This window comes from Nyctibius grandis, chromosome 5 (genome assembly GCF_013368605.1).
Source record: "Nyctibius grandis isolate bNycGra1 chromosome 5, bNycGra1.pri, whole genome shotgun sequence".
Taxonomy (NCBI): domain Eukaryota; kingdom Metazoa; phylum Chordata; class Aves; order Nyctibiiformes; family Nyctibiidae; genus Nyctibius; species Nyctibius grandis.
In genome coordinates, this window is record NC_090662.1 from 79,195,786 (window position 1) to 79,211,690 (window position 15,905).

The following is a 15,905-nucleotide window of genomic DNA, read 5'->3' on the forward strand; positions in this document are numbered from 1 at the left end:
GCTCACACCTTACAAGGGTCTGAGCACAGCTAAGCAAAGCTATGGCTTTAGCTCAGCTGTGGGACATTTCTCACTACTCTCTGAACCACTGTTGGAATTTAAACAGGTGAAAACAACAAACAAAACCAAAAAACCCAGTCCTTAATGGGCTACCCTTTAGGGGCACAATTCACACCAGACCTGAAAGTCCTGAGGGATCCTGCCTGAGGTATACCAAGTCACCAGTCCATCCCTCAAACAAAACCAGGATGAAATGCAGCGTTCTTAGAGAACATGGAGTCATTCACGCACTGGTCTGAGTTCTCAAAGCTCTGAGACAAATTCAGCCCTAGGGCAACCAGTGGAGACATGTTTAACTGGTAACAGGTTGGGCTTTGCAACATGGCTTCAGTAGAGTCACCCTGAATTTAATGCAGTGCTCCTGAGTAGAATTTGGCCCAGAGAGGTTAAATGATGTAACGCAAACTGCAAGTCTCAGGTATCAACCGAGGTAGGAATTTAAGACTGACTTTTTCTTGTGCAACCCCAGTGCTGCCTTCAGCCCCGCAGCACTAGTGTCCCTTGTGTACCAAGCTCCAGAGCTTGATCCCACTGAACGAAATGGAAAGGCTCAGGATGGATCAGAGTTTGGCCCCATGCGTAAATCGCTACTGCCTTCCCACTGCCTGACCCTACAAACACAGACTCCGTACGCACCACGTGGAGCACCTCAAGCATAATGGCCCCAATACACAGGAGGCACAACGTGCCATATATTTTGATTTGCACCTATTACCTCATATCTCTTTGCATGGTTTATTTTCCTGCCTCCCCCCACTCACTAAAGCAAACTTTCCAGCACTGAGTGCACAGAATGTCCTTTTGTCCCCAGTCAGGTGTCAGCTGTGGGACCTGACATCTCTGTCAGGGTTTGTCTCTGGATTCATTGACAGGAATAAAAGCTTCTTTAATACCAGGAATATTACAGGTGTCACAAAACAAATCTGAGATTTACTTCCAGCTTTGGTCAAACAAATGCACAATTCAAAACAGATCAATGCTGAGCAAAAATTTCTTTGCCCTGCAAAAGCAGTTCCAAAATAATCAAGAGCATCTGTGGCTCTAGCAGCCATTGACATCAGATTTGGGATAACCTGGGTCACTCAGGACAAACTTCAGGAAACACTTAGGTCTTGTCAAAGAAACAAGTCTCCAGACAATAAGAACAACTGATGTTTCGGGCTCTCTGGAAATGCTGAATGAGGTGTGCATCCTCATCCCTCTTCCAGTTTATCAATACCAAAATGATGTACCTGAATTTTATAAAGGCTTGATTAACTCAGCAGAGTAGATATCACTAGAGTAGATAATGTGAGCTAAGCTCATGAGAAACTAATATCACTATATATTTCAAGCCTTGATCCTTATGTCTATGTGGCAAGAAAGAGAAAGTGATCCCCTCAAAAAACTGTCAGGTTTTTATGCCTTCTTCCAAAACATTGTGCATTTACCACTGCCAAAGGCTGCATCCCTAAACTAGAGGACTGATCATGTGAGTCAGTCTAGAGGTTTCCATGTCCCTGTGCAACACTCCATCAACACAGGTGTCAGGTAACCTTCCTTCACCCTCCTTCACTGTCAGTGAAACCAAGTTAGAAAGAAGGCAAAAAATAAGATTATCTTTCCCTGACACTGACAATCACAGGAAGGAAAATAGTAAAAAAAATAAACTTGTTGGGAAAAATCAGCGAAATTTGAAATACAGAAAAATCAGCAAAGTGTGAAATATCTGGAAATGAAGCTGGTATATGGTCAAGCTGCCATTACCATTGCTATTCTCTAACTGGGCAAGGATATATTGTAGTTCTATTTGGAAAGTCACACTCCCACTCTAAACTTTACAAAATTATTGGCTTGATTATAAAGATACCTTTCACTGAACCTCAGCACAATACTTTCTCCAAGAGTTCTCCCAACCTCCAACTGTTCTGAGCTCAGATGGTTTCCTGAAAGTGATGTGGCTTATTGGTTTAGGACAGTTTAAATCTATTTAGCACTTTTCCAAACATTTGTTCAACTTCCCCTCAAATTCACATGAAATTCTGCACCCACAACATCCTTTGGCAAGGACCCTCATAGAGCTACAACCACACTTGGAGGAAACCCCCACTTCTGCATGTTACGAACCAGGTTCCTTCATCAGGTATTCTCTTCCAAGTTCTTCTATTGGAAGTTGACCACAGTCCCTATTCAGAGTCTCCATGTCATTCACTCTATCAAATCTGCCTACGCCTTACTCATTTCTAACTGGGCAAAACAGTCCTAGTCTATTCAAACCTTTCTTTGTCTAGAAGCTATTCTATATTTCTGACTTGATTCTTGGGATATCTGCTCCACTGCATGCAATGTAGCTTAAAAATCATAGAATCACAGAATCACAGAATGTTAGGGATTGGAAGGGACCTCGAAAGATCATCTAGTCCAATCCCCCTGCCGGAGCAGGATTACCTAGACCATATCACACAGGAACACGTCCAGGCGCGTTTTGAATGTCTCCAGAGAAGGAGACTCCACAACTTCTCGGGGCAGCCTGTTCCACTGTTCAGTTACCCTCACCGTAAAGAAGTTTTTCCTCATATTTATGTGGAACCTCCTGTGTTCCAGCTTGCACCCATTGCCCCTTGTCCTGTCAATGGATGTCACTGAGAAGAGCCTGGCTCTATCCTCATGACACTTGCCCTTTACATATTTATAAACATTAATGAGGTCACCCCTCAGTCTCCTCTTCTCTAAGCTAAAGAGACCCAGCTCCCTCAGCCTCTCCTCATAAGGGAGATGTTCCACTCCCTTAATCATCTTCGTGGCTCTGCGCTGGACTCTCTCTAGCAGTTCCCTGTCCTTCTTGAACTGAGGGATCCAGAACTGGACACAATATTCCAGATGCGGCCTCACCAGGGCAGAGTAGAGGGGGAGGAGAACCTCTCTTGACCTACTAACCACCTTCTAATACACCCCAGGATGCCATTGGCCTTCTTGGCCACAAGGGCACATTGCTGGCTCATGGTCATCCTGCTGTCCACTAGTACCCCCAGGTCCCTTTCCCCTACGCTGCTCTCCAAATTAGAATTACAGAATCATAGAATCATTCTGGTTGGAAACGACCTTTAAGATCGAGTCCAACCATTAACCTAACCCTACCAACTCCACCACTAAACCATGTCCCTAAGCACCACATCTACTCATCTTTTAAATACCTCCAGGGATCACCATCACTCAACCGCTTCCTTGGGCAGCCTGTTCCAATGCTTGATAACCCTTCCAGTGAAGAAATTTTTCCTGATATCCCATCCAAACCTCCCCTGCTGCAACTTGAGGCAATTTCCTCTCGTCCTATCACTTGTTACCTGGGAGAAGAGACTAACACCCGCCTTGCTACAACCTCCTTTCAGATAGTTGTAGAGAGTGAAAATATAACGTATAGGAAATGAAACTATACTGCAGTAATTACTCTGAAAGAAACCCTGTTTATTTCAGCATTCTTCCTTGAAAGTAGCTTTCAATAAGCAACTGCACTTTTCCTCCACTGCCCTAAAGGCATCTAATAAAAAATGATTAAAATATACTTGTGTTTCTCCCCTGAAAAATGGAGAAATCAAAGGAAAATATCCAGCCTTTGAGTCAGCCTTTGTTGGTTCATCTTGCCTGTGTGCCTAATGAGAAATCCTGCAATAGCAGAAATTCACACACCAAACAATTTCCTTGGTTAGCTCATAGGCAGAAAGTTTGTCAGGACTAAAACGATACATTTCTTCCTTAAACTTATAGTGTAATATAATTTATGGAGCCATTGTAATTCTGTGGGACAAACATTTGTAAGAGACTGCTCGCTGAGATTTGGGGAGGGTTGTTATTACTCTGCCTCGCTTAATAAAGTGTATGTGGCAGAGAACATAAGGAAATGGTTTCAGTGCCATTCCCCATAAAATGATAATAAAAAAAAAAAGGTGCCCAGTGCTAAATGGGGGGACCAGACAGGCTGATTTCTCTTTTTTTTTTTTCTTAACGAGTTTCAGTATCTACATGGGAATTAAAAAAAAAAAAAAAAGAACACAAGTTCCCTGAGGAAGCTAATTAAATATTCTCTCCACCTCCTTCTTCTTATTCATTCGCTCCGTTTCTTTCAATTGGCGGGGTCCCATGGCGACCACGGTGGAAGAAGAAAAGCATTCTCTTCAGCAGCCGCACCTCTCCATAGCAACCAGGACGTCAGCACCGACAGCCAAACTCCGCAGCAGGCCGAGGGGCGGTACTGCCCCCGGGGCTGTCCCCCCTTCCCCCCCCACCCCCGGCCCCCTGGGACCTTGTGGTGGGCCGGGGCGGGGGTAGGGGAAGCCCCGCCGTGGCGGGGAGGGGGGCATCCCGGTGCCCGCCCCGTCGGTGCTCCGGGGCGCGGGCGGGCGCCGCGCCGCTGTCCGTGGTGCTGACGGGCCCCGCGCCGCCGAGCCACGACTTGGCGGGGGGAGGTATCCCGCAGGGCGGGGGGAGGAGGGAGAGGGGGGGAAGAGGAGGGCCCGGGGCGGCTGGGTCCTGGAGAGGGACAGGCACATGATCTGCATCCCACATGACACAGAAGGAAACCGGTGGCAGCAGCCAGCCCTGCGGAAACGTCATTTTTTCCTCCATCAAAGAAGAGGGGTAGAACACCCCATCCCTCCCCCTCAACCAGATTTACAAATATCCGGGCAGAGGCAGCTCCAGATGTGAATATACTCCGTGGTTTCCAGTATGGTTGGCGCCTTCCCAGGGGTGCCTTCACTTGGGATTACAAAGAGAGAAAGGACGAGACTGGCGCCTCTGGGATTATGCTTTGGAGCAGGTATGTGGATGGATAGGTGCTGTGCTGAACAGCGCTGTGGCTAAAGGGATAGTTCTATTCGCAGAGACAAGCAAGATGATCTCTTCCAGTAATTTATCTTCGGTATATTTACTTATGCGCATTTAAAATCCTTGGGGTTTAGCAAGGAGGGCTCATTCCTCAGGAGCCAATGCTCTGCAGGGCTTAAATTTTAAGTTGATTCTGCTGAAAGCAGAGAGGTGTGTAGAATTACTGCAGAATAACTATCTAATTTTCTGCACAAATCCACATTCTGTCTATCTATACTCATTATTTTTAAATTATGCCACTTATTTGTCTTAAAACAATCCCCTGACATGATCAGTTCAATGAAAGCAGAAAATTACTTTTACTGAGATGGAGCAGACCAGTCTGCCCATGTGCATTTTTTTCTCTCTAGATACATTCAAACAGCTTCTTCCTTCCTCATGATATTGCACTAAAACAGCTACTTTTGTATTTTTCAGTCATTAATTTGAAATAATCCTTTCTGAAAGCATTGTCTCCCTTTTTCTGTGTGGGTGCCTGGACCCAGCTACTTAGGAAAGCACCACAGCTACAGCAATCTTTGCTTATCTGTAGCCAGCAAAGGCAAGAAGGCTGTTCGTTTTTTGCTAATTCAGGCACATACTCCCTAAGAATGCAGAGCAATATTTTTCATTTATCCAGCTGGTTTCCAACATGTCAAACAGTCTGTTGGCTCCACAGAGTAATGGAGAAGTAAAACTGCCTTCTGCTTTCAAAAGGCCATTTGTGTGTATGAGGCAGGATTCATAGCCAATTCTTTCTGGCAAAGATTTTCAAATGTGGTTCTTCAAGATTTGTTGTTAAAGCCACTGTTAATCACTTAAACAAGTGGCTTGGTTTGCAGAAAAGTTGAATGCCAACGCAGAGGCATCCTTAAAGGCTGATCTTTATTTGAGTGTCTAAATATAGATTTTTTGGAAGCTTGATTTATGAGTTTATTTTAAACATCCTGGTCTCAGATGAGTCAGTAAGGGGAGGAATTTCTATACCTTAGAGATGTTTGGGGAGCTCTGCTCCTTAGCTTAAAGTAAGAGCTTGCAGACTCTTACTCCCCTGCAGTTCTCCTGTGAAGCCTCTGTTTGCAAAGCTGTGCAGTGCAATTCCCCCATCTGGGTCACACCATATAATCTCCATCTGCATTTTCCTTTGCAACCCCACCAAGCATCCTCCCTCAGGTGTTTAAAAATTTAGATAGCAACTTCAATCAGACAATGCAGAATAACCCCCTAACATCCTCAAGTAGAGTCCGCTCTCCCACCCCACCACAAGCACAGTTCTCCCAGCACCAGAACATGATGCAGTGCTTGTGTGCTTGGGATTTCTCCATTCCAGCTAGACTTCCCCTCTGACAGGCAGCCAACACAGTTCTTGCAACTGGTACCTTGCCCAAGAAGACATCTTCAGTTCAGGGGTTATCAGCAGGCCAGCATCTTGCCTCAGTGGCTTCTCCTAGCCTGCTTTTGTCTTCCCTGAGCCTAGCTCAACTGAGACATCCCTTCCAAGAATCATCTCTGCATCTCTTCCAACCTAACTATGGGCTTTGCATGGCCTTCAGCCCTCCTGGCTTCTCCAGGAAAGGTAGTATAGGAAGACTATGAAATTCTCTCACTAATGGCTATATCCTCTGGCGGAGGCCCATGGCAATGTTCTTCTACTGCTCATTCAGGTCTCCTCCTGTTATTCCTATCAGATAAGTCCTCCTGGAAGCATCTTCCAATCTCTGGCGACTCTATCCCTGGCGTGATTATTAGCCACCAGTGCCACCCCACTCTCTATGTGTGGCACAGGTGACCTGTGTCATGCAAGCATTAGATCCACATTACTGAGAAGGATCAAGAGCCATATGACAGCCACTCTCACATCCCAGCACAAATGTCTGTACCAGTGCAAAAATCCTATTAACATATTAACTTCTTGTGTGCTGAGAAAGCAGCTTTCACAAGATTTAATATGCAGCAGTCATTTCCATATCACCTTTTCATATAGGAGCAACAAAAAAGAAACTCTAACGTTGTCCTAGGAGGAGAACTTGTGCTCACTGCTAGTGAGAGGGTGAGCTAAGCTGCTGGAGTCCTCACTGAAGCTGCTGGCAAGTTTTCCCTGAGGGGCAGAGGACACTCGCCAGGGAGAGGGTGAGAATTTCCAAGAAATGGGCAGAGAAATTAGCCAATGTGAGATCCACCACAGCTTATCTGTCAACGCCCACCATGGCAAACCAGAACTGGTAAGCACTGCGTTCCTCATGTCAAGCAGAAGAGTGTGCTGTGTTGTGGGCAGGGCCTGATGTTGCTAAAAATTAATGTAAGTGTGTGGGAGAGAACATCTTTTTTTTTTTTACCTCTGAATCAGGAAAGGGTCCAGCCTAGCCATGTCCAAGGATAGACTCAATCTCCATTAAGGAAGGCAAGCGGCCTGCAAAGGTGTATTTGAAACTCCTCCACACTCTTCTTGGACAACTCAGTAGGAGGAACCTATTTTGATAGCAGAGTTGGAAATGAGGTCAGTCCCTCTTCTCCCTGCTCCCACTTTTTCATGCCCCCCACAGTCACACTAGGTACAGATCTGGGTTCTGCCATCATTTTTAGATCAGTGCTAATCTAGAGTTTTGCCTACTAGTCACAGCAGTAGGAGGATAGAATAAAGCTCTGAGACGCTTAAAACTCTTTCCTTTGGGGAAGAAGAGTTACATCTATAACAGGAGACTCATAACCACTCATGTACCTGTTTGTAAACAGTGTGTTGCACTCATTATGCTCATGAGTAGTAGCCAGAGCACCGTGCTGTGTGTCTCCTATGATTAGCCAGACCAAGCCATGGGTAAGAGCAGAGACAGATGGAAAAATCAGGCTGTCAAGAGGTCATGGCAAACCCAACAATTCATTCAGCACAGCCAAGGCCTGTGGAAGGAAGGCTGTGTCCTCCCTGGGCCTTACAGATGACCCTACCCCACAGCCACTGGAGGATTAATTTCTCGCTGTAGGTGACCCTGCCTATCTCTTCAGAAAGGTCATCCTCTCTACAGATCTGAGGGTTGCAATCTCCATGTGTGCTTCAACATAGCCCTGGTTGAATAAAGTTACACCTGTTGCCTCACTCTGCAGATGCTGATGAGGTGAGGGTGTCTATCTGGGTAGTGGTGAGCACAAACCTGGCTCATATTTTACCAGTATCTATCTGTCCCTGAACCAGAGCATAATGTCGGGTATAAATGGAATCTGCAGTTACTGTAAGAATTCCTTTGCACTGCCAGCAGATAATAAATGCACTCTTAGGGCTTAGATGCATGAATAAACTGCTGGGTCTTAGCAACTCACCTCAGGTTAATAGACGTACAGTGACTACCTACATGTCAGTCTTAACCCATGGTAAATAAATGAGAAAATTCATTGACTTCAGATGCAGGAAAAAGCCATTGCTCCCAGAACCTTTAACTCCACAATGAGCTTCAGGAGACGACACCATCTCTTAAGGAGACTCAGCCAATATGCGGTAACTCGTGACTTATGTATGGTTTTGAACCCTGAATGTTCATCAAAATCATGCCCCATGGATTTGCCCTGGGCCAGGCCTCAGACCCAGTGCTACAGGTCTGCAGTCAGAGTAGTTACTCCAGATGTGAACTGATAGACCCAGAAGCAATAGATGGACCCTGTTCTTGGTCTCATTAGTTACTGCATGGCTCACCACTTACTAAGCTCAGTTAAAAGGATAAAGCTGAAAAAGGATTCTTCCTCAGGCAACCAGTACAAGAAATATAAATTGGCCCCAATCTCAGCAAGTGTTGCAGTATTATATCCTTGTTCTCAGCTTCTATACCACGTTAAAATAGGAAAGAACATGAAGAGACAACAGAAGTTGATGGCAAAGAGATGGTCTAGCTGCCCTTACTTTCCTCAAGCATAGAGCAGAAAAATCTTGTTTAGATTCATGCTCATGCAGTAGCTGAGTATAACATATATCTTTTAGATGTGCTGAAAATTAAAAACATTTCCTTCCTTTATTTGATTCCATCCATAATTCCTGCTCCCATGACCTCACACTGCAATACAGGCTAGGCTCTCAGATGCTGATATAAGATGCAATAACGTATATCGACTTATATCATCAGTTCAGAAGATTTTACCATAAGTTGAGCTGAGACCACACCAGCACTGAAAGCTTCATGCTTGAAACAACCTATCCACACTTCTAGTCATGTCATCTTTAGCTACCCATGCTGCAGAACAGGCATTTCCACCAGCTGGGTAGAGCCAGGGAGCAGGCAGCAGCATATGAGATATGGGTACAGATCTCAAAAGTTTTATTACATTTGAAACATTTTATTTTCCTGATAAAAGAGGGGCAGATGTTTTCTATCCCCATGCACTGGAATGCAGAGAGTGAGGAAGAACACACTCCACCTCAAGAGATTTTCAAGCTTTGCTCAGAAGAGCTACCCGAAGAATAGAAAAGCCTTCGTAAGAGGAACAGGGCGAATAGATGAGCATTTTTATGAGCACTAGATGAGAGAAAAGAACTGGCAGGGAATCTGTGTGCTTACAAAAGCATGTGTATCTTCATTCCTCCACTGGAGGTACTAAACAGCCTCAATATGCACACAGTCATCTCCACATAACAAGAAACAGATAGAGGTTAAAAGACTCTCTGCTCTTCTGTAAAATTATTACATTGAGACAATGCACACATAGGGTAGTTCATTTGAATTTAGGCAGCGATGAATGTCACCTTCTGATGTCACCTTCTGGTGTCTTACACCCAAACAAAAGCCCCCCCATTCTGATTCAGTTTACTCCCACTTCTAATGTTGATTAAACTCAGCTAGAGGAAGCATTCCTCTCCAGTCTGACAGCTATTCCCAAGATATTCTTCAGAGAGTGAAGTTTATGGAGTCAATCACCAGCTTAATTCTTTTGAAATAATTTACTGGGCCAAAGCCTGCCTGTTGTTTTGCAGTTATGATGCAGAGAAGTAAAATATGTTGAATAAAAAATCCCCTCTGCTAGTGCTAGGTTAAATAATGTACAATGATCTCTTTCTTTAGCTACCTTTTTAATCCCGAAAAACAGTCGTTGGTAAACAAAATGTTTATTCTTTTACTGAACATTTTAAAAGCCATTTATTGCATTCCTTTGTGAATCTTATTAGGTTTTACTCTTCCAAATTGCAATGGACACTAGATTGCTAGACAGGACATTAAACATGCAGACACATGGTAACTATGCCATACGGGCTTTATGCAACAGCAAAGTAGATGTGACAGTGACTTCATGAAGTTCTTGTGGCTCAAATACTTCATCTCTAAGTAACAGATCTGTTTTGGAGAGTTAGCAAGAATATGTTTTCTTTGCTATCAACCCAAAGGGATAACCCTGAAAATGGAGTGTTTGAGCTTTCAAACTGCAAATTAAGGTCCATAAAATAGGAACTGTGGCACCAGGAAATCCCTCTTTGATGATTATGAGTCATTTCACATGCCCTTTTTTTCCCAAGCAAATGCAAGAAATTTAGGGTTTTGAACAGAAATACAGGAACTCATTATACTAGTTCTAAAAGGATTCCTACTCTAAAATGTTCAAAAGAAAAAGTGAGATTTTTGGCACTGCTGCATCCACGCAGACTCACAATTACTAGAAAGTATCCTTTCACTCAGCTCAGTGTCATATAGGTTGAAAGGGAAAATCAGACAAAAGTATTTTTGTTAAATAAAAATGTAATTAGGCATCACATGTTTGCTGTATGTAATTTTTTCTTTTTGTGTTTCTAATACCTGCTTATTGACCTGCAAGTCAGAGGGAGACTAAGGAGCTCATCACTATTTTCTTATGGATCTGATATTTGCAAGTTGAACAGTTCACGATCACTTAAATTATATCTCAGTAAACGATGCAGCAAATGGGGACATGAGAATTGGAGATACATAATGTAGCAAGATACAGACTAGTTATTTGCATCCTAGACCCATATGGAGTGGTGCATACACTGAGCTTCACATGCTTTTGTTGCCATTAGGACCTTTACTCATAATGCAGGAGTTTAAGTCTCCACTATAAAAAACAGACTTGCCCACAGAAGAAGAAGGTTTTTAGTGCTAAATCAAGGCATGATTCTGATCTCAGTGCCATCTAGGAAAAATAGGGTTGAATAGAGACCCTTTATATAAAAGAAAATCAGCTTCTAGTCCATTAGAAGGAAAAATTGTCTATGACTATGACTAGGAATGCAGGAATCTCAGAGCACATTGGTTAATCAGATAGCATTCACTTTTTTAAAAAATAAAACAAGTAATCGTTGTTCAACTGGAGCAATCCTATGCTCAGGGTAGTTAAAGTCCCTATTATTGCACTTGTATTTTCACCTGGACCTTGTGACCAGTGTGCTGAATGACTTTGGATTTTTCCAAGGAAGAAAGAATCACAAAATATAGTATTACTTGCACCTGTGTTTGGTGCCTCTTATGTTTTACTCACAGTGAGGAAAACACCACCACCACCATAGACACGTAACTAAATACTCCACCTCTCAACACAAGCATAACATCTCCGGTGAAGGGTGGCACACGGGAAGGCTTCTCATGTTCAGATGTTGCTTCCTGTGTTAGCAAAGCTCCAACACAACACCTCTGGATACATCTCTTGCCATTCTCCTTCCTCTGTAGGCACCCACCGCTTAGCTATCCACACATGCTTCTGAGGGTGTTACACACTGTTCCCTTCCGGGGCTGCTGAATTCCTGTCTTCTCAAAGGCATGTTTGCAGATAACCTGAGTTCTCCAGTAAACAGTGATTGGGCTGACTTTTAGGCAAAATGCAACAGAAAAAAAAAATTACTATTTGAATGCTACAACCCTGTAACTATTTTTGGGTTTACCCACCTGCATAACTAAAGGTCTCAGGTCTGAACAGACACGAACAGCAGATTTGACTCACCACAAAAAATATCACGAGAACAGTGTTAGTGAGTTTGCATATTTTAACAGCTTAGGAAAGTCATTTCATTCTTGTACCTGATTTCCACTGCTCTTCAATATCGGTTAAGAAATTTCATCCGGTTATTCTTCTATGAAGTTTAATTTGTGCAGCTGGCTATTTTGAAATGGCACATACATCTGCATGGCAAAAAGGGAAATTAAGGAAGAAAATTAGCCCATAATGTTCTTTTTTCTGTGGTTAATAGGCTCCACATGTATTATTCTATTACAGATAATTCTAACATGTAATTTAGCGGGTTGTACTCTCAATGCATCCTGCCACTCTGACACAGCAGCCCAACTATCCTGCAGACAGCTGATGATGGCAGGATACCTCTAGGGGAGCAGATCCACCCAATAGAGGGTGGGGAAAGGCAAACAGGAGTTGTTTAAGAAACCAGGAATCATCTGCCACGCTAAGCTACTAAGAAAATGATGAAGGAAGGCAACTAAGGATGAGGGGGAAGCGAAGGCCAGGCTGGGCAGCACGCACAACCCTCCAGCAGAAGATGGGACGAGGGGCAATGTATCACCTGCAGATGGTGCCCTTGCAGGGGTCTCACTACTGATGTCCCCGAGTGCTACTGGGGCAGGAGACTGCCATGCAAAATTCATTATTTAACACACTCCACTGTAACAAACCCAGTTGTTAATAGCCTCAAACTGCTTCATGTACAAGTCCAACTTATCCTGAGTCATGTTTTCAGCTCCCAGACAGTACCTGCAGGTGAAAGCTGCTAAATAAAGCCAGCTGCTTTGGGAGCAGCATTGGTGACTCACGTGTTAACCCACTTCCCAATGATGCAGAGTCAGCGGCCGGGCACCGTGCGAGGCGTGGATGAGAGGAGCAGGGGTCCTGCGGCAGCCCGGCTGCGGCTACGCAGACCGGCTGTGTCCGTGCGCTGATCTCAAACACACTCTGCATTTTCAAGCACGCTAAATTTATGCCTGTGCTGTGCAGCTGATTGTACATCAAGCCTATTCATGTGAAACACACAATGTTTTATTAAGTGCAGCTAATGAATACAGGGTCTAAAAAGCTAGAGGAAAAAAATCTTCTCTAATCACATCAAGAAATTAATACATCTTCTTTTTCACATCTGACTATGTTTTTGCATTGTGTTATTGAAGATGACATGCAAAACAGTGCAAGGAGCAAGACTCAAAATTCATCTACTGGCTTTGCGCTTTCAGGCTCCATGCTGAGTAGGCAGACAAGGAGAAAGTAATTAGGAAAAGATGCAGAGCTAGAGTAGGCAGAGCAAAAAGAATTAGCAAAACACTGAAAGAAACCTCAGAAAGCAGAGCTGGGAATTTGGATCACTTGGAAAGCTGAGGAGTATGGTGGCGGCTTTTTGAAATTCTCCATTTGGCTTCTGGGATGAGCTTTTGATCTTCTGATCATTAATTAAATCCTGATTTATCTTGCACAGTATCAAGACTCTGGAGTTAAGCATTCACACAATATACCCACAAAAACAGACTTTCTGTTTCGAATAGGTAAGAGGCTTTGCATGTCAACACCATGATTGAAAGGACACTTTTTGGAGCATCAGCCCCTGGCAAGGTGTTTGTATATGCATAGACACTAGTATTAAGTATTTTTTCATTTTATCCCTGTGATAGGCTAGAACCAACCCAACCATCTGGCTAAATCTAAGACTGGAAACTCCATCTAGAAATATATCCAGTCTTATCTCGCTCCTCCTTAAAACATGAAACCATAGCTATGACATACCATGGTGTGTACCATACTTACAACAAAGGAGCAGCTAGCGTTTGACCCAGAAGCTGTATTTCAGTGCTAGCTCAGAAATACAGAGGTCACTTGAGCATCCAGGCAGGAGAAAAACTCTCTAAAACACAGATGGAGTACTGATTGTGTTAGCATTGGGCGGGAAAGGGTGTAGTCAGCAATCAGAGTCCACATAGAATCTGTGCTGTGCTACTTTAGAGTGCTGCTAGTATCCCTTACCAACGAAGATGTTATTATTGTGGAAAATATTACTTGCCATCCCACACCTCCGTATAAGAAACACCTCCTTTGTCTATCATCTCCTTCATGGACTGATGCCAAGTCAGGGGAGCAGCAACACTGTTTGTCTGGCTTTTTGCAACTTCCACAAGGGACACCGGCAAGTACAGCTATTTTCCAGGATCAGTGGGGCACGTTGCGCTCTCTCCCTTTGCAAATCACCAGCATTGGTGGAACTGCACCTCAGTCTCTATCTGTGACAGGGACATTTATCATTCAGAGGACAGCAATGGCTGCCCTAAAATAGTCAGGCCATTCAGAAAAATCTGCATGAAACCTCACAGCCTCTGCAGTACTAGATAGTCTCAGAGCATATTTCTGATCGTTTCTCTGAAATTTACTACTTAAACTAGTAGTAAAAGTCGTTTTACTTTTACTACTAGTTTACCAGTTTACTTTTACGTATACTACTTAAGATTATCTTTCATTGGTTAAGGTAGGGTTTTTCACAAATACTTGAGAAATGGAACCTTGGACCTTTTATCTTCTCTCTTTACGCAGCCTGAGCAACAGAGGTGGCCATGTTTGCCCACAGCATGGGGAACAGCAGCAGCCCTTTTCTTCTCCCTACCTTATTGCTCCTGCTGTAGAACAAGAGCTACCCCGAATCCTCCATCCCTCCTGCTGCCTACGAGATGATGGAGTCACCCACAGGGCCCAGCTCAAGCACGAACCACACTGTCTCGCACTATGAACTGAGGCCGGGAGAAATTGCAGCAGCCAGCATGGTTTTGGGAGCGTTGTGGCTGGTTTCTGTCTTTGGAAACTCCCTCGTTTGCTTAGTGATCCACAGGAGCAGGAGGACACAATCCACCACCAACTATTTTGTTGTCTCCATGGCTTGTGCAGACCTTCTCAGCAGCGTTGCAAGCGTGCCCTTCGTGCTGCTCCAGTTTACCTGGGGCAGGTGGATGCTGGGGAACGTGATGTGCAAGCTGGTAAGGTACATCCAGTACCTCACCCCTGGAGTCCAGATCTACGTGCTCCTCTCTATAAGCATAGATCGATTCTACACCATCGTCTACCCCCTGAGCTTCAAAGTGTCCAGGGGGAAAGCCAAGAAAATGATTCTGGCCTCTTGGCTACTTGACACTCTATTTGCAGTACCAGCTTTCTTCTTCTACGGCTCCAACACTGACAACCACTGCAACTTCTTTCTCCCCACTTCTTGGCAAGGAGCCCTCTACGGTATCATCCACCTCTTGCTGGTATTTGTCATCCCATCCATCCTCATTATCCTCTTCTACCACAAGGTCATCAAGTATGTTTGGAGAATAGGCACCGATGGCAGGACTGTCAGAAGGACAATGAACGTAGTTCCAAGAGCAAAGGTGAAAACCATCAAGATGTTCTTAGTGTTAAACTCACTCTTTCTCCTCTCCTGGCTCCCTTTTCACGTGGTACAGCTGTGGCACCCACAGGAATCAGACTACAGAAAGAGCTCCTTGGTTTTCCTGGCCATCACCTGGATCTCGTTCAGTTCCTCAGCCTCTAAGCCAGCCCTCTACTCCTTGTATAATGCCAACTTCAGAAGAGGGATGAAAGAAACCTGTTGCATGTCTGCCATGAAATGCTACAGAAGTCATGCCTACACCATCACCACCAGTTCCAGGATAGCCAAAAAAAATCACGTTGGCATCGCAGAAATCCCAGCTCCGGCCAAACCTGTCACCAAAGACTCCATCTATGATGCTTTTAACAGAGAAGCAAAGGAAAAAAAGCTTGCTTGGCCAATTCAGTCCAATCCCCCAAATACATTTGTCTAATTAGTTGTCTTCATTGCTTTGAAAAATTACTAGCTACCCCCAGAACAAGGAGATTTCTCCCTGTTTTAAACTAATGCCTGTTTACAGCTTTTTTAACACAACTTTTAGGGAAGAAAAAAAATGTCAGGTATTATTAAATGTGTTGATTTCAATGCGTCCAGACTATTTCATTTCAGTTACATTGTGCTTTATGAAACTGCTCTCCCTTAATTTACCATACAGAAAAGCTCTTACACT

At 44.0% G+C, this 15,905-nt stretch overlaps 1 protein-coding gene across 1 annotated transcript; it reads left to right on the forward strand.

Annotated features, from left to right (window-relative positions):
• Nucleotides 1-14,423: 14,423 nt before the first annotated feature.
• Nucleotides 14,424-15,668, forward strand: LOC137664256 (probable G-protein coupled receptor 19). The gene is given in 1 exon segment (XM_068402130.1): nucleotides 14,424-15,668. A coding segment is annotated over 1 exon segment (1,245 nt).
• Nucleotides 15,669-15,905: the final 237 nt, after the last annotated feature.